The 19,783-nt window shown below is 49.4% G+C and overlaps 1 protein-coding gene across 1 annotated transcript in view; it reads left to right on the top strand.

Annotated features, from left to right (window-relative positions):
• LOC146769594 (rho guanine nucleotide exchange factor 11-like) overlaps positions 1-19,783 on the top strand; it is a gene marked incomplete at its 5' end in the record, with an annotated part of 243,205 nt that overhangs the window by 185,680 nt on the left and 37,742 nt on the right. The window contains 2 exon segments of the mRNA XM_085640490.1: positions 15,790-16,013; positions 18,795-18,807. Of these exon segments, the coding sequence (XP_085496616.1) occupies positions 15,790-16,013; positions 18,795-18,807 (237 nt within the window).

The raw sequence follows: 19,783 nt of genomic DNA, 5'->3' as shown, positions 1-19,783 counted from the left end.
CTATGTCCAGCCCCACCCACTTCAGCACCCCCAACTTACCAAAGCCATCACTTAAACACAACAACAACCCCCAAATACAAGGTACAGTAGTCATTAGATGTGGGCTACACCCATGGGGGAGCGCAGGAGCACCTTTAGCCTCCCAGGTAACAAGGGAGGTGGCTGAACAACGTAAAGAAGTTACCCGCTTCTTGTATATATCTAAACTGAGGAAAGGACATAAATGTGTTCCTGCTTGCGGCATCAACTACAGTGCGTGTGTTACAATTGAATTAACTTACAGCCATTAGGATATCTGGAGGCATCTGAGCGTGACCCTCTTATTTTGCATACAGAGAGCAAGAAGGAACCAAGTACCAATGGGTTTGTGGTATCATCATGCAAAGTATGAGCACTCAGCAAGAGCAACCGTAGTCTTTGTGCATCATGGATTAGTCCTCTTCTTCTGGTGTGCCAGATGTTTCTTGACTGCGACGCCTTAGGGCTTTAGCATAATCCATGGCTGCTTTAGGGCTAGTGAAGATCCTGAACTTCCCCTCCGCACCAATGCGCAGACGGGCCGGGTAGAGCATAGCTTATGGAACACTCTCTGCCAGTAGTAGCTTCTTCACAGATTGGTACTCCTTCTTTGATGCTTGGACCGCGGCAGTGAAGTCCGGATAGAAGGCCAGTTTATTTCCTTGATAGTTTATGGTGCCCTGTTCCCTGGACCTGCGCAAAACTGAGTCTCGATCCCTGTAGTTCAACAGACAGGCGATAATCAGTCTTGGTGAGGCACCCGTGGGGGGGGGGGGTCGGGGGGCAAGCCGCCAAGGTGCTCCGCCCCAAAGATCCAAAGATCTCACGTAGCATCGTCTCAACATAGGATTCCAGTCTCCCCGTGTTGGTCGATTCTGGCAGTCCAGTAATTCATAAGTTTCTACGACAGGAGTGGTCCTCAAGGTCCTCATTCTTAGCTTGAATGATGGCGACCACCTTTTTCATTTCGAGAGTCTTGGTGGTCACTTGTAAGTTATCCTCAGTGTCTGAGATGTGTTTTTCAGCTTCGCCTAACCTGGTGGCGTGTTTATCTAGTTTCGCCGACATATGGTCCATCCTGTTTTAAGCGCATAAATGTTTCCATCTATAGACTAGAGACTGCTTTGCATGGTTAGAAGCGTTGTTTCGAGTGACGTTGAGTGTTCAGTAATGGCATCCAGCTCTGAATCTGAGGTAGCTTTCTGCTGCGATCTGCCTCGCGCACGTGATTCAAAGTTGAGCCGGGATTGTCCTCTGTCTGTTTTCCCCATGCCTGCCCTCTTAAGTGTTACAGCAGTGTGTAGACTATTGGTGATCACCAATTCTCACTGGGCACTGGAGTGCACAACGGTAAGCTGTGGGCACATTGTTACAAAGGGAGCAGCAACCAGCATGCATGTACAGTATAGAATCCAAGGAGTGAATTTATTAACCTGCGCAAGTTTAGAGCCAGGAGATGAGCAGTACAGTCACAGCAGTGTGTAACCTAATGGTGAGCACCAGCCCTCACTGGGCGCTGGACCGCACAACTGTATGTAGCGGGCAATGTTGTTACACGGGGGAGCATCAGCCAGCATGCATGTAGAGCATAAAACTCCAAGGAATGTCTCTATTCACCTGTGTAGTTTCAGAATCCGGCGATGAACACTGCAGTCAGGATCTCACATCCAACCCGGCAATCACATTTTACACAAGCTGCGCTGTTTTTTAAATCAGAGCTGTGGCAGTGGGATATTGTGCTAAGTTCTAATGTCTGGGCAGCTGAGGCAACTCTCCACTGCACTTGCGCCTCAGCTGCACGTCAGTTGCTAAAATCAGCACCCAGTTCCTCCAGGATCACGGGCGGAACAGTGGGGCAGCAGAGGTCTAACTGAAGAGATGTCTCCGGCGGGTCCAGTCACAACACCATACTCAGAGGCATCAGAGGGAGGAGATTCAGCAAGCGCTTGCAATGGCGGCCCTCCGCACCGCCTCCGCTGCTCAACATGGGCCCGCTCGATGACCAGCGCTCGGGCACGGACACTGCCGGCCGTCCCGGAGCACTCGTCAAGCATTCAAAGGTATTGTGTCCCCTGGGAGGCCCTTCAGTGTTCACTTAGTCGTCCGCCGAGGCAAGGGCACGTGGAGGGGAAACAACCTTTACAACGCAGTCATTACAGAGCACTACCTTTACAATGCAGTTGTTACATCGCAACATCCTTTACATTGCATGCCATTACAACGCGGCCATTACATCGCATGTCACTACAACGCATGTCATTACAACGCATGTCACTACAAGGCATACCATTACAACGCATACCACCGCCACGGGACGCTGACCCACGGGAGACTGGGGTAGAGTCATGAGGGCAGAGCAGGGCCTCACATGTGTCATAGGTGCCTTCCGCAGAGTGTCACGGGGGAGAATGGGAGGTCTACCCCCAGGGCATGATGCCGAGGGCACATGCCAGCTGTGTACGGCAACATGGCGGATATGAATGCCACAGACCCAGGCCCGACACCAAGTCTGTACCTGTCCGTTGCTGACGACAACCCCCAGGCCACCGGCTCAGACACCAACGATGTTCCGCAGGAGGATGACGGTCACTCATGGTGCACAGGGTTAGTGGCACCACGTGTCGCAGGCCTGCGATATGGAATTATGCCTCACTGATTGAAGGGAGCCTTGTTCTGTGGCCGCTGCCACGGACTTGGGGTCCCTGCCATTCAGGACACTGTTCCACATGTAGGACCTACTGGGCCAAAGAGCAGGCCGGTGGAGCATGTAAATTAGTAAGGAGTGATGTGGACCAGCGTCGGGGGGGCAGCGATGGTCTGCGGAGGCTGCAGAGGTCGCGGGACTAGGGCTTGGTGCTTGCACCGGGACGTGTTGGACCCTCTGTGACACACGACGGTGTCGGCAGGTAAGCAGTGCGGCGCTGGGGCGGGCAGATCTGGTCTGTCCATCAGCGTCCTGGGTTGCAGGAGGCGCACAGGGTCGCAGGCCCCGCTGCTCACAGCGTCGCCCTCATGGCAGGCTGCGTGGCACCGCAGTGTCAGTGATGTTGGCCTTCCCGGGAGTGGACCACGCCCTGCGCAACGGGGTTTGTCACCACACCCCTGCGCAGCCCTGGCGTACTCGGGGCCAACCCACTATGCTCACGCACACAGGAGGGGACGCAGTGTGCAACACTCCCGCTATCTGTCCCATGGCCTGGGGTGACATGGTTGTGTCCACTGCTCACTACTCTCCAGTCACCAGCAGTTGTGGTCTGCATGGACATATCAGTTGTTTGCATTCCCATGACTGTCCTGCACATCCACGCCTCACTTCTCGTGTACATTCCCACTCATGGGTCACTTGCATCCTCGCACATGGCATCATTCCGCATCTCCACACGTTCAGCTGTTGTGTGACTGTGGTGCCATGAAATGTCTGTATTGGGTGCAGGGGTAGCACAGGATCGACATGGAGTGGTGTAGTGATGTCTGGTAGGTGGTCGTGTAGTTTGACATGTTGCATGTGGTTTGGTCATGTGTACATTCCCACAGTTGTGCGTTGTGTGTTGGTGGCTTTGGGGTGTGTGATGTGTTGGTTTGGTACTTACCAATGAGTAGTCCCGTTCCATATGTGCCATCTTGGAAGCGCTGGTTGATGATGGACTGTCGGAAGATGAAGGAATCATGCACACTGCCTGGGTAGTTGGCGACGACATTGGTGAAGAGTCCCCGGTGGTCCACTATTGCCTGCACATTGATGGAATGCTGATGCTTTCTGTAGAGATAGTGGTGTGCAGTATCCGCAGGGGCCACAAGTGGGACATGTGTGCAGTTGATTGACCCCAACACGGCCGGGAATCCGGCTATGGTGTAGAAGCCTTGCTTTGTCTCCAGCTGTTCCTGCGCAGTGTTGGGGAAGTGAAGGTACTGGGGTATGAAGCTGAGGATGGCATCCAGAACAGGTGTGATGAACTTTGATAGGGTTGGCTGTGAGACCCCTCCGACTCTGGCAGTTGTTGGTTGGAAGGTACCAGAGGCCAAAAGATGCAGCACGGCCCGAAGCTTTGTCTGCGGAGGGATGTGGGTTCTCTGCTGTGTTGGAACCGTCAGCCTGTGGGCGATGTGGGTCATGATGCGGGGGATGGTTACATCTGCTTGAGGAAGGTGTTAAATACCTGCGGCTACCGCGGCTTAACGTCTGGTTTTGGTTCTCTTCGCAGATTTGGCAGTTTGTTGTGAAAGGGGTGGTGTGTTTTTTTCATGTGTTTTTGCACGGGAACACCTACTCTGCATCTCATTAGGGTTAGTTGGTGGTGTACGCCGTGGTGATACATTTTGGGGCAGTTATCGCAGGAATACTGGCCATGTCTGCAGTTTGCACCAGCTTGTGAATGGGGTGTTGGGTCTATCTCCACTTTTGATGCGTTAAGGTGGAGATAAGTCCTTGTGAATGTGCCCCTGATTCTCTAGGTTGAAGAAATCTAGTCTGACACCCTATCTATAATCTAGAAAACAGATTCCAAATACTTTTTACCAAGGATAGTTTGTCTTTGGACTCAGACGTTTTGTGCAGGCTGGTGCTGAATAATTGAAGTTTGTTCCTTGGTACGGTATCTGTTATGGGCTTGGAACACATTTGCAACACCTCATGAAAATTGGAGTTATATTGCGCTCTACCAATTTCATGTGCTGTTTTCACTGATGTGATAACTGTAGCAGGCATAACTTTGTTGCTGCCGAGATTGAACAGATCACCACTCTCCTCCAATTTGTTGCAACAAGATCATCATGCTGGACAGCTTGACCTCTGGTTGTGGGTGTTGCAATTAGGTATTGTCTTAGCTTGGAACTCATTTTCAGGCACTACAGAAGACACATTGAAGATGAAAAAAGAAAGGAACATATTAACACATATGAATAAATGTTGATACATGTCAATAAGTATGAATATTTACATCAAATTTATAACCGATTTGAATTTTAAAGTTTTCTACGTGATTTTATTGGGCATTTTATGACGTCATAGGCAAGATCCACTTAGAGTCTCGCTATTATATGATTACTTGTCAAGTCTCCACTCACCTGAAATCCAGGATGTTCAATTTGAGAGATGAGACGATTGTTCTCTATGCCCTCGAAACTCTATAGCTGTTCGGCTGTACTCAAAACACAGCTTGACAAGAATAGACTTCCAGGGGAAGGGGGAAAATGGGACAAAATAATAAAAAAGAAAACAAACACACGTCTTCCTTTGGACCAGGGAACGTCTTTGGCGCTGACTGCAATCTATTCAGTTACTCTGTGGACCGTATTGACTTTCTTATTTCTGGCATCTAAATGCAATAAACAACATTAGCTAACACCTACTTACACATTGAATTCAGTTGTTTAAACATTAAATACAGTGCATAAAACTATACTTTTCTTTTTGTATATTGCGTAATTCACAAAAAGAGTTATGGTCACTCTCTATCATCTGGAGAAAAATGTCTGCAACAATATATATAGCTTTCTGTAGTAAAACAAATAACATGAATTACCTGAAATGCAAATAGTCACACGTTCACTAATACAAATCTTTTAATGCCGTATGTCACACTTACTCCAAAAAATATGTGTCTGAATTAACCCTGGGCGTAGTTCGCGTAGTAGCGCTATGCATAGCTACGCGAAATGCACTTCGCACTACGCGAGAACTGCGTAGTGCGCTGTTTGCGATGATTGCACAGTGCCGGATGCTTGTCTGCACTGTGCAATCATTGAAAACGGCATCTTGCACAGTGCGAGTTGTCGTTTTCTGCCACTCGAGTAGATTTTTACTCGAGCGGCAGCTTTCTCAACGCGGACTGGTAGTTTCTCATCACGAGTGGTCGCGAGCATACGTGACCACTCGCAATGAGAAACCTGACCTCCCCGCGTTGAGAATCTCGCCGGGAGGTTTATTTTTCGCGATCGCCAAACTTGATGTTGCTGATCGCGAACGAGGAAAAAGTCTCACCGGGATATCATTTTGCTCGCTCGCGGTCGCCAACTTGATGTTGAGGACCACGAGCGAGCAAAAAATACCAACTACTCTATGCTACGCAATTTTGCACTATTCTACGTGCAAATCGCGTAGCGCGAAGTAGCACAAACTATGCAAACTTCCCGAGCATAGCGTAGTTGTCCGCCCAGGGTTAGTCTAAATTCTAAATATAAACTCTTAATAAGATTGCAGGAATTGAAGTCCAAAGTCTCAAGATTAAACAAATATTGAGAACAGCTTGGAGATGAGTCTCTCCCTCTTGAAGTCTTTCAATGCCCAAGAAATGTGGAATGAGAACAAAAGTACCTTCATGAGTTGTGCGCTCTGTTCACTGTCTTTTAAAATGTTAAATAAATAGAAATACCTGTATCTGAATTCCACGCTCTGTCTCTGCAAACTACTTTTCCTTTCGTTGCTTCTGGGACGGTAGATTCCCCAGACGAATCGGATTCAGAGGAGGAAGATGTCCTGCTGGCTTGGCAACCAAAGCTCACTCGGACAGTAGGATCGAGTCTGGAAACCAATTGGATGAAATCTGCAACGCGGCAGCGCCAAGACGAGAAATCAGGTAAGTGAAGATTAGGACGACGAGAGCCAGCGTGTCACGTGGCGCTGGAAATCTACTTATAGGCCTCAGCGGGGGGGGTGCATAGACGCCTGTCACCGGCTCACATGTAAATGAGCTCAGCTCTTTGCAGGACACGTGCACCTTCAACTGCAGACAGCAGATTTCAACAAAATCTTTTTATGGCTTAAATCGATTTAAAAAGCCAAACAAAGTTTGTTGACAGCAGTATGTGATTTCAGAATAAATGAGAAAGATTAAACTGAGCAGTTAGAGACTATCACCAACAAAAAAACACACGAACGACAACAATTATACACAATTAGACTGGGAATGTTGGACTGAGAACCACTGGATAATTCTATTGGTGTCTTTTTAATAAATTATGCGGAACCACTTACTATGCAGAAACACTTAATGCACAATGTTGGTTCTAGCCATGTTCAAGACACGACCCCTAACATTACTATTAAAAAGACGAACGTCTGTACCAACTTTCAGCTTTCTATCCCAAAGTGAATGATTTTCGTTCGAAAACAGGCTGAACAGCCGTACTGTTACTTATGAACACTTGCCAGGAATCTGACCGCATCTGTAAACGTTCCTTAAGCAGAGGTCCCGCATGCCCCTATGACAGTCACTACAAAACTATGAATGCTGCATACCTTATTGTTCAGCAGTGAAGTTTATCAGATTGTTTCAACAAACTGCAGTTCTTATAACAGCCACTAGATGTGAGTATGAGCACACGTGTCAAGACTTGGAAGCAGCAGAAACTTCAGGATACAAGAGAAAACGACATTCTTCGGTGAGTTTTTGTCCAGCCTCTCTGAACAGCTGGATATCCTTGCAGCAGCAAATCACAGTTTTGTGAACCATGTTTGAGCGAACAGGAGCTAAAATAATGTTGAGGCAGACAAACTGCTGGAGGCTGCATTAAAGATACGTAAAGCTAAGTAACTAATCAAAGCTTGTTCATCTCCTGTCATTGCACAACGGATGCAGGTCACACAAGAACATGGTTGAAATCGCTGCTGTTGTGAACAAAGTAAGGCTCTGCAATTTCCTGTAATCTGTCAGTGTAGCGTTCCTGACGCTATGGATTGCATGATTGAGCAGCAGCGCTAAATAAGACACAGGAGCCGGTACTTTGTAGTTAACACACGCGGCTCCGACTGCCGCGCCGAGGCCACGCCTCTTTATTTATATTAGCTAGCGCCTGCCGTCACGCTTCAGCGCTAGCGCACCCCAGCAGCGCAGAAGGCTAGAACGCCTCGCGCGCGCCGGACATTACATTCCTTCCAACCTTCATAAAACATTAAGCAAAACATAAAATCAGAGACCAACGATGAGTCTGTTACCAGTCTGCCAGTCCTTACAGGTCACACCATATAGTCTGCCAGCTGGGATGACGGTGCCGGGTTCTTCCTCAGGTTGTAGCGGGATGGGCCGCCTCTGGAGAGGGCCACATCGGGGGTTCTGCGCCTTGGGGTGTTAGGCTCTTGCCGGGATGGGAAGCAGCCGGGCAGGTTACCCACAGGGGTGGCTGGGATGGACTGGGAACCACCATCCTCACTCCGACCGTCCTCCCCCTCCTGATCTCCGCTCAGCTGGTCGGGGCCCGGCCCCTCTGGTGCGGCCCCCGGGATGTGAAGGTGTTCCTGGGTGGACTTTTTTGAAGAAGGATACACCTCGGGTGACCGTTTCCGCTCCTCTTTGGGCGGTCACCATCGTGCCTGTCCGGCGGGTGACGACCCACGGTTGTGGTTCAAAAGGAAGTCTGAACTTGCTGCCTGGGTAGCGGTCCTTCACGTACACTCGATCCTGCCGTTGCATCGTGGACTCCTTAGCTCCCCTTCGTCGGCTGGCATGGTCATTCGAGCGCATCTGATTGGCTAGAGTCTTTTCATTTGTGGCTTGTGCCGGAGCCCAAGTAGGGTGGTGTGGGATCGTGTCACTTACGACTCTTCCCATGGTGGCTGTTCCTGGCGCTGCCTCTGTTGTTACATGGGGGGTCATCCGGTATTTCCTCAGGAAACTGTATATCGCCCCCTCCAGTGGAGATCCGTCAGCCATGGCTATGCGGATGGTTTTGTTGAGTGTCCTCATAAACCTCTCCACCTCTCCATTGGCTTGGGGCCACCGTGGTGTTACTTTGCGGTGATGGATCCCCCAGCTCTTGAGATATTCTGCAAACTCCTGCCCCTGGAAAGGCGGTCCATTGTCGGTCTTGACCACCCCGAATATGCCATGAGTGGCGATGGTTTTCTCGAATTTCGGTATTACTTCAGTGGCTGTCTGGCTCCCCACGATTTCGACTTCTGGATATTTGGTGAAGTCATCAATAATGACTAACGCATACCGTCCATCCGGGAGATGTCCGAAATCGGCGCTCACACACTCCCATGGTCTCAGGGGATTCGCCGCCGGGTGAGGGCGTTCCGGCTGTCCTGCTGCTTGGCACCACGTGCAGGTTCTCACCGCCTGCTCAACCATCGCATCCATGTCTGGGAACCATACTTTGGCTCGGAGCCGGCCCTTCGTCTTCACCATTCCTTGATGTCCCCTGTGGGCAAGGTCTACCGCCTGTTGAGCGAGGCTGGCCGGCATGACTAGCCTCGGGCCCCGCAGAAGACATCCTTGGGCGTCAACGGACAGCTCACTTTTCACTCTCAAGATGGATTCCAGTGCCAGCTTGGCTTGGGGAGTCCTCCTGTTTAGCGATTCTTGGATTGTCCTCCAATCTCCCGACCTGACGGCCTCCGCCGCTGCTCTCAAGCATTCATCGCCTTTTGATGCTTCTATGATTGCGGCCAGGCTCATCGGTAGGGGTCGTGACCGCTCTGTCACATACCGGACGTACTCCTCGGTATCCTCGGCCTCCTCTTTCTCTTCCGTTGTGGCTTTCCACGGTTGCCTGGACAGATAGTCCGCCGGGTTTGTGGCCCCTGGTTTGTACTCCACCCGGTAGTCGTACCCTTGTAGTTGGAGTATCCACTTTTCAATCCGGGGTGGCGGCTTCGAGGATGACCCTTGGAATAGAGGTATGAAGGGCATGTGATCGGTTGTTACCGTGAAGTGATGGCCATACACTTACACATGAAAATGCCAGCAGGCCCAGTGGATGGCGATGGCTTCTCGCTCGATTTGCGAGTAACGCTGCTCCGTTTCGGTCAGGGACCTGCTGGCGTAGGCGATGGGGGCCCACTCTTCGGTGTTCTGGAGTTGGGTCAATACCGCTCCCAACCCAAAAGGGTTTGCGTCGACCGCCACGTTGGTGGGCTTCGCCGGGTCGAAGTACGAGAGGGTAGTGTCCGCAGACAGGGCCGCCTTCGTTGCTTGGAACGCTTGCTCCTGTTCCAGGCCCCACTGCCACGCGGTCGACGACTTGGTCAGCTCCCTGAGGGGTTTGGTGAGGTTGGAGAGATCCGGAATGAAGCGGCCGCAGAAGTTGACCATGCCCAGGAAACTCTGGGCCTCCGAGATGTTCGTCGGGGCTGGGGCGTCTTGGACATCCTTCACCTTGTCCGGGTCTGGGGCCATCCCTTGGTCCGAGAAGGTGTATCCGAAAAAACTGATCTTGTTCTGCAGGAACTGACACTTCTCCCGGTGCGGGGTCAAGCCTGACTCCTGAATCCTTTTGAGGACCCCTCTCAACCACTGGTGGTGTTCCTCTATGGTTGACGCATATATTAGCAGGTCGTCGCTCACATTAAGCACGCCGGGGAGCCCACTGAGGACTTCTCTAATGGTACTTTGGAATACCTCGGCGGCACTCGAGATGCCGAAGTTGAGGCGCCGATACCGTCTGAGGCCCACATGTGTGGAGAACGTGGTAATGTACCTCGAGTCCGGATGAAGTGGTAGCTGGTGATAACCTGAGCGTAGGTCCATCTTCGAAAACCACCTGGCCCCGTTCAGCTCTCCCAGGATGTCATCAATGGTTGGCGTCAGGTGTCGCTCCCTCTTGACTGCGGCGTTAGGGAGGCGCATGTCCACACAGATGCGGACTTGTCCTGGCTGCTTCTGCTTCCTGGCGATGACGATCGGGGATACCCACGGGGTTGGCCCGCTGACCTTTTCGATGATGTCTTGTCTCTCCAGGGCCTCCAGCTCCTCCTCGACCTTTTGCCTCAGGTGGAAAGCGATTCGCCTGTGCCTCAGCGCCACTGGTTGGACCGACGGGTCGATGTGTAAGGATACTTCCTTTCCCTTCAGGCCCCCGATGCCTTTAAAAACTTCTCCGAACTCTTCCATGATGGTATCCAGTTCTTCCTCTAGGACTGCCATGGCAAACGAGATCAGTCTCAGCTCTTCGGCCGATTGCCCGCTCAGCAGCATCCCGCTGCCCTCTTCCGTGACAGACGGTGGTGTTGATGCTCCTCTCCCCATGTTGTAGCTCTGTCTTGAAGCACCCAATGAGGGGAATGGGTGTCTTCTGGCCGTACGCGAACACCCGGATCTTCGCCTCTCGCAACGGGGGCTTGGTGCGCAGTTGGTGGTAGACATTGGCGGCCATCAACTCAAAGGATGCCCCGGTGTCAATTGTCGCCTTTACCTCTTGTTGCTGGACTAAGATGCGACATTTCGGAAGTCTGCGCTTCTTCTTTTGCGGCTGGTGGATCGCAAACACATAATGGACTGGGTACTCTTCGGTGTCATCGTCCATGTCCTTGCTGTCTGCCTCTTCCTGTACCGCATGGGCCGCCTCCTTCTTGACTCTGCTGGACTGGCACACCGCCGCAAAGTGATTCATCCACCCGCAGGCGCTGCACTTTTTCCCTCTGGCCGGGCAGTCTTGCATGCGGTGGGGCTGGCCGCCACAGTACCCGCATTCTTTCTTCTTCGTCTCCGGTTGCCTTTTTCCTCCGGCTGGTCTCCCTTTGGGCCGCACTACGTTCACCGCTTCTGCCACCTGCACCTGCTCCGCCTTCACGGGACGATGTAGGGCTGCTTCCATGTGCGAGGCCCTCGCCTGCAAGAGCTCCTTCGACCGTCCGAGGGTGAGGATGTCCACGAGGGGCTTTCCTTCTTCCTGGAGGACCCTGACTCGGAGCTTGGACGAGTAACACCCCTGTATGATTTGTCCTCGGATCTCCTCTTGCTCGTCGCGGAACCCACACGTGCTGGCTAACTCCTTCAGCCTGCCATGGAACGTATCCAGAGACTCGTCCGCCTCCTGTTTGGCTTGATGAAAAATGAACCGTTCATAGTCTCTATTCGCCATGGGTTCGAAACGGGCGTTGAGCGCGTTTAGCAGCGTGTGGTACGTTTTCGGCGTGGCTTCCACGAGAGTTTTGTAGATGCGGTGGATGTCTTTGCCTCCTAGATGGAGCAGCAGTGCTCTGCGCCTTTCCCTCGCGATGCCAGCCCCTTCGAAGTAGATTTGTAGGCGGTCCGTCCAATCCCTCCAGCACGGGGCAAGGGACGACGGGGCACCGTCAACGGCAAACGGCTCAATGGCGGGAATCGACGCCATCTTGGCACGTGCGCAGCACGCGGTGGAAGCCGGCTCCCTCTCCTCTGCGTCAAAGCCGATAGGTGTGCACCCCCTATGGGCGTTGCGCGTGGACTTCCCTCGTGCTTCTACACCAACCAGTGGGCGCGCATACCTCCAGACATCATCCGCGGGACTCCTCAGGTGCTCAGGGGCTTAGGCGATCCCACCGGGCGTGGGCCTGCTCTGGTGGAGGGTGCGGCCGTCGTCAGGCACCTCTTGGCAGCAGGCGTGGTACCACCCGGGCGAGACATACCCCTCACAGGCTGCGGGATGGGGCTCCAGGGCTCTCACACAGTCACCACCAATGGCAGGATGGGCCTTCAGGGCACTTTCAGCATCCCCCACCTGACCTAACAGCAGGCACAGCCGGGTCACCATGAGGAGGGGACTTCAACCCAGGCTCAGAACACATGGGTGGCCGATGCACACACTGTGGGGCACAAAGGCAGCAAAGCAGGGTTCAGTACACCCCTCGTCGCCAGTGTAGCGTTCCTGACGCTATGGATTGCATGATTGCGCAGCAGCGCTAAATAAGACACAGGAGCCGATACTTTGTAGTTAACACACGCGGCTCCGACTGCCGCGCCGAGGCCACGCCTCTTTATTTATATTAGCTAGCGTCTGACGTCACACGTCAGCGCTAGCGCACCCCGGCAGCGCGGAAGGCTAGAACGTCTCGCGCGCGCCGGCCATTACAGTCAGTTTCCCCTTCTGAAACAGACATTTAAGGGTGTGGCGCTCAGCATCTCAACATGAGCAGTCATCAGCCAATACTGCACGAAGGTGTACAATCACAAAGCCTCTAAATGGGATGGAGGCAAGTGTGAGACTTGTTTGAAGTGAGTGTGTGCAGCTGTTGAGATTCTGCTGCTCCAATGTAAGGAGGAGGGCGTTTGTGCGAGCAAGTGGGAACTGTTTGAGCTCTTGACATCTGCCTGCACCAGAATTGAGTGCCAGCTCTTAGGTAAGAAGAGACATGAAAGAAACAACTACATTTGGAAAAAAGGAACTGCATCGTAGTGGAAATTCCCAAGAAAACATCAAATAGTTTTTTACGTAAAAGGACACCATAGTCGACACTAAAGGGGGCTACTTATTATCCGGTAGTGCACACAGTGCAAGAGCAAAATGCTGTTACTCACAGTCAAAGTCAATGGTTGAAGTGGGCCTACTCTGTGCCCCATGCCATATGTTGTGGTGGGCAGAAGCCAAATGTGAATGAGACCACAGTAGGCTAATAATGGATAAACAGGGATGACAGAAAGCCCCTGAAAGTATGCATATTACATATATTTGTTTACTATGAAAAACAGAGGTTTTCGTTAATGCCTCACCTAAAACGTTCCTGTAGTGACAATTTAAACAATGCAGTTTCTCGTTATCCAGGACAGGTATCCAGTGCACTGTCAGATCCAGATTTAAAGATCCTTGATTGAGAATATGCTCTCTAAGCAGAGACCCATCTAGCCAAGTAACATTCCCCTACTCTACGCCAACCAAACTTAATGTAATGGGGAGCTGCTGCCAACAGCCAACTGGTCAAGGGAGCCACGGGTCAGAATATTTTGGGAACTGCAGATCTATGTGGTGTTGTGCAGCTCCAAACTTCACGGAAGTGTAGGAGCGGAGCCACATACAAGTATCAGCCCGCCGCACTGACGTCAATTTCTTTCTATCTTTCTGTACCTTTCAAAGCAGTTCCAGGGCTAGGCTCCTAATTTTTTCGGTTCTGCTACGACAACTAAAACAAATTCCTGTTTGCTAGGGAACCATGTTCCCATCCAAAAGAACAGGTTTCAAACAATGCTGCATCTGCAAATAACAATGTTGGTCGCATACCTCAGCGAGGTTTGTCTTTGGTGATTGGGTTCAGGACCCAAGGTGATTTGAAACTGGGAGATGGAGCTGTATCTTTGCAAGCACAAGATTCAATAATAATATGAGCTACGAGAGCACTCCCACTCGACCTATGTCTAATTTACTGGTGGCTATAAAAGCTCGCCGGGCTCCCCATTGACACAATAAATTCAACATTTTTTTAATTTAAAAAACATTCAACTTTTTATTTTTATGTTCATTTTATCAGAAGTTAAAACAATTTATACAAATACTTTTCCTTTTTTTCCACTTGTTTCTTGTATTGCTATATTATGGTATACAATTTATAATTTCATCAATTTGGCATAGTACACAATGTTATTCTATGCAATTCATCATTTTATCACTTCAACATGATGTGAGTTGTATATTATATTCACATAGACACCCCGTGCTGTGATCCACTTGACACCACAAATACCTCATATCTCTTCACCAACTACCCAAACATACTACTACATGCATACTTCACACCCATTCTGTATCCAGCTTTAATGGCATACACTTTTCTGCGTGTGAATCACTTGTTGAAGAATCCCTCTTTAGTTATCCATGATTATGTTACCAGCTGGATTTCCTTAATGTCCACGCACGTTTCGGTGGGTTACTAACTTTTTAACCACCTTCTTCAGGACCACTCCTATATAAATTAGTATTAAACGAAGGGTACCGGCGAATCCATAATCTGATTGTTATCACTTCCAGGGTGGAACGGAGCCAACAATGAACCACATGGCCACATTTCTGCATGTGTGTATCAGGTTTTGGCTTCATTCTTTTGCTGCCTTTCTATTGCCAGACCAGACCTGAAAAGTGGAAGTTTCCAGCATTTCGATACATTCTATTCAATAAATATTATTTGAGGTTTGATCATTCTACAGTTCGATCCTTCATTTTGAAATAGGCGAAAATCAAATTTTTTATTTAAAGTGGAAAGCCGTTTTTATTTCTAAAAGTTGAAGCAATACGCTAATCTTCAACTTAAGACTTTTTTTTGCTCCTAATGCATGCTCTATTTTGTCAGTGTACACCAGTGTTTCAGTTGAGCCACCAATCGTCCATAGTAGATGCAGTTTGCTGCAGTTGACCTGCTCCCACAATTCAATCTATGGATTCCAACTTAATTTGTTAACCATCGATTTTTAAATTCCTTGACATTTACAGAACATTTTAACATTTTCAGTTTTACATTTCCCTTTTTATGTATATAGATGTTATCCATATGCTAATATTATTTCATTTTCGAAACATTCAGTGACCCCCTGGGTGGACTCCAGGTTAATAACCGATGCCCTTTTGTACTCTGTATTCTTTCTGCCTCTTTCAGAGCAACTAAAGCCTATACCCCTGTCAGAAATTCAACTCTTTGTACTGCTAAGAAAGAAAAATGCTTTAGTTGGAAATAGTGGTATGAATTACCAGCGATCTTCATACTAGAAGGCCAAATCATAAGAGTGCTTCTCAACACAAAAATCATTTTCTGGTTGCTTATCTGATAATATCCCACCTAAATGGTTTTTCTGATTGTTCATCTAATCGTCTTTTAGTAAATAGTAGAGTCTTTCATTTAAAGATGGCAGTCCTTACAGCATCATAATGTAGCTGCTTGGTTGAAACTAACTAGTTCTTATCATTACTGCAGTTTGTCTTGATTGCAATTTCCCAGGTTATTGCTAGTTTGCACCCTTAGACATCATTCAAGTTATAAGAACATATTGTGTTCGAATGTTATTTATCCAAGAAAAGACTCTATAGAAATATTGCTGCAGCTGTTGAATTGTAAAGCATATTTTCTACCAATTATGCTGTTCACATGTCTAGATGATCCCAATTCAGGAGAACTGCTGAGGCAAGTAAAGCATCCAGTTTTAATGAAAGACCTGGAAATAGAGTCCATCGAAGACAAAGAGGCTCCTCTGACGCCAACTCAACTGACTGCGCCATTGGAAGAGCATCAAACAGAGCAGTATCTTCTAGAGCTCCCTCAGTGCGATTCATTGAGTTCTACCCACGCCCCCGAAATCACAGGAGTGTTAGCAGAGGATGTTGAGTCCAGATCACTCGCATGTTGTTACCTGCTCTTTGTCCATGAATGTGCTGTTCTGATAGAGACTTCTAACCACAGATTCCTCACCTTTTGAATACTCCCCAGGCATTCGACTGGATCCAGAAAATCTTTATCAGTACACGTGCGCTGGCAGGTGGCGCTAGGGGCTCTGCGTCAATGCCGTTTTGGATATGATGTGTGTGGTTCTATATTTAGGCACTACTCAAGCGCACTGATATCAGTTCCTTTTTTCCCCGTTAACAGACGGAGATCCGGAGCAACAATCATTGTTGCAGGGATTCTGCACATACCCAGAGCTATACGCAGGAAAACAGGACCTCGGTGTGTAGGGGCTGAGCCTTCCTACCGCCTCAGTACCCAAAATCCCAGAACCGACTAGCTATAGTGTCTCATTTGTTCTCCTACACAATCACAAAGCTACAAATGATTAGACAACCCAGAACACAACACTCCCGAATCTCTCAGGAATCGCGGTAGCAAGGCCTACCCTTTCGCTCACTCACTCGTACTTGTCCACAATAAGAATTGGCAGAGTTACTGTTATAGTTCAAAATGTTTATTTTAACTATAGTGCTCTATATTGCAGTATACGAGCCACTACGAGCAGCAAAACGCATAAACCTAAAACAGTTAGCATTGTTGCAATTCCATAGATTATAAAGGGGGATGTCATTGTATACAGACAGCGGATAAAGGACTATGAGGCCTAACCACCCTCCCCTTGGCTAGAAGTTTTATTATATAAAAGAAGATCTCTGGGCTTTGTCAGCAGACCCGATACCTTAGTGCCTAGATGGTATTTCTACATCATATGAACAGCATAGCTCTTCTCCCTGGAAAGGTCCCTCTCCAAGTGTCTGTTAGAACAACATGCATCCCCATAATATCAAAGCACGAGTTCCCAGCAATAGCAGCTGTGTAAGCATGCTTTGTCTAGGTGCTAGGGACAGACCAGAACAGAATAACAAGGGGCATTGTTTATCGGCCTTGCACACTGTGTGCAGACTAATCTCCAGGAACAAGCAGAGAACGCAGAAAGCAGACGGTTCTCATGTGAAAGGCACACACAGAGTCTTGCAAAATAAAGTTATGTAGTAACGTGCGCAAAAGCAGCATCATGGCAGCAGAGCTCATGCTAACTTAGCAATGTCGACAATGAGCCTAATGGCCATATGACATCATCTCATTGAGACACTTCCTCAAAGATTTTTCCTTTAAAACCAGTATGGTAGCGTATGAGTTACCTGCCAAATCTACAGGCTTCAAACCCTGTGGGAATGTTCCAAACAAGTGTCTGTGACTGACCCATATGTGGTTTGCCTGTGGTGCCTGGGGTCAGACCACAATTCCAAGACCTTCAGTGACTGCCTTGATGCATTCCAAGATCATTCAAGACTGAGAAGTGAAACATTTCGTGACAAAGCACCTCAAGACCATGTGCTGGGATAAGTTGATGTCACAGGCAGCGACTGGTCCCGCTCCCAAGGTCACTCCTGTGACAGGTCAACTTCATGATTGAGATCCTTGGGCAAAACCAAGAAGAAGCGCAAGAAATCCAAGCAGAACTTGGTCGGCTCCAGCCCCACTTCATTTCTAGAGAAGGCATGAGGGCGTCATTGTGCCTCCTTGTTGCTGTCCCGAATTCACTCTATTTCAGAGTAGTTTCTGATCCTTGCTCTTAGGTAACTGGAATTTCTTGTGACATTGGCAACGCTCCAGCAATCCAAAGACTTCAGAAAGCCATGGTGCTTTTTTTGGCACAATAATGGGTCACTGTGATTAACCTGTGGGCCCTAAGGAGCCAAGAGGGTTCCCAACCAGGATTCCGCGGACGGATCATCCCACTCTCTCAGTTAGGCCCTTTGTATCTGCTCAGGGCTCTGGCTTGCCTTTAGTACCAGTTCCCTCCATGACACCACAGCCTATGCAGGAAGACAACCCCAGACTACGACGGCCAACCCATAGTGCTGACTAACCCCGAGACGGCACTGTTCCTACCTCGGCCGAGGCCTCAACCGCTTTACCTATCTTCTTATTCCAACACAGTGCCTCTACCTGCTGGAAGGCCTCCTGTCCTTCATGAGTCATTTGGCATTGACTCCGATAAATTGGGGCTATGATGCTGGGGATGAGAGTACAATGCTTTACCCAGAGTATAACTTGTATGAGGATATCCCAGATGGCAGTGGTCTGGATACTTCCTCCGGCACTGGACTAGTTCTCCCTCGTCCCCGGGCCTGCCAAGTAAGAAAGTGCCTCCTTTGCTATGGTTCTGCGTAGGGAAGCAGAAGGTTCTTGATCTTCAACTTCACTTTCAGGAAGTTAAAAGCCAATGTTTTGTGGGATGTGCTGCTACATGGACAGTCAAGTTCGGAGCCCATTAAATGAGGCTATCACTGATCCCTTACTAGGTACTTGAGCCAAACTCTGCTCAGGTCCACCTGTGCATCTCCATATCGACATACACCATCACCCAGCTGAAGGCCATCCACCTTTCCTCACACAATACCTTACTCGTGAGAGCACTGTGGTGCAGTCTTCAGCCAGTAGAGTTAACCCAGACTCATTTACCACTACTCCCCATGACACGGAATTGAAAAGGATAGCAGCCTATGGTAAGCATATTTTTCCTCTATAAGTTTGGCCCTTTGCTCAGTGAAAGCCAGCTGCATGTTAGGCTGCTGCTCTTACGCTCTGGGATTTCATGGCCCATATGACGTCCATGGTCCAGCAAGCAGCCTGGGACTTTGATTCACAGACAATGCAAGATGGTTGTGATGCAGCCATGTGCACTATCCGCTGGAAACTGGATACTACTGATTCCTTTGGTAGGGCTATTAGCACCGGTGTGGCCAATCGCAGGCAAGCCTGGATGCGGTTGACCGCCTTTTCAGGGGACATTCAGGCCAGTCTCATGGGCATGACGGCGATATTGCAGCAGGAAGTGCAGGGGCTTTTGGTCAAAGGAGCCTTAAAGAGGGTACTGGTGACACCAGTCAGTTGTGGTTGTTATTTCCACTACTTCCTTCAAGGTCTTCCTCTACCTCGACGACTGGTTCTTGAAGGGGGGTTTGCCCCAGGCAGACATCAACCTCCTCCAGACTACGGCGTATCTCCTGACAACTTAGGTGTGCCTGAGTCACACCTTACTCCTTCGATGAAGCTCTTATGCCCAGCTTCGTTGAGGAGACTCCAGGACATTTGGGCTATAATCTCAATGTTTAACCTCGGTCCTGTATCACAGCGAGGATGACTCTGAGCCTGCTGGGACTGATAACCTCCTTCATCTTGCTGGTCAAGCACACCAAATGGGATATGAGAGATCCGAAGTCCCTGTAGGCCCAGAACCAGGGGGACCTATCTGACTTTGTCTAGATTTTGGAGGAGAAAGCAAAAGATTGTGAGTGATGGCAGTGGGACCTTAATTGTGTTGGCAAGAGACCTCTCTACTTTCCCTACCCAGATCTCACAGTGTTGACTGATGCATCGCTTCTGTGTTGGGGAGGCCAACTCGAAGAGGTGGAGATTAGAGGCATTTGCTCTCCAGCGGAGGACCAGTTCCATATCAACTTTCTGGAGCTGAAAGCCACGCTCTTGCTGTTGAAAGCCTTCCTGCCCTCCATCAAAAGGAAGCCATTGCCTGTGCTTACAGACCAAACCACTGCCATGTGGTACTACAACAAGCAGGGATATGTGGGGTCAAGGGACCTGTGAAAGAAGGCTTTGCATTGCTAGACATGGCTAGTT

Source organism: Triturus cristatus, unplaced genomic scaffold, assembly GCF_964204655.1.
Source record: "Triturus cristatus unplaced genomic scaffold, aTriCri1.1 SCAFFOLD_374, whole genome shotgun sequence".
NCBI lineage: Eukaryota > Metazoa > Chordata > Amphibia > Caudata > Salamandridae > Triturus > Triturus cristatus.
This window is presented reverse-complemented; position numbering and strand designations above follow the sequence as displayed.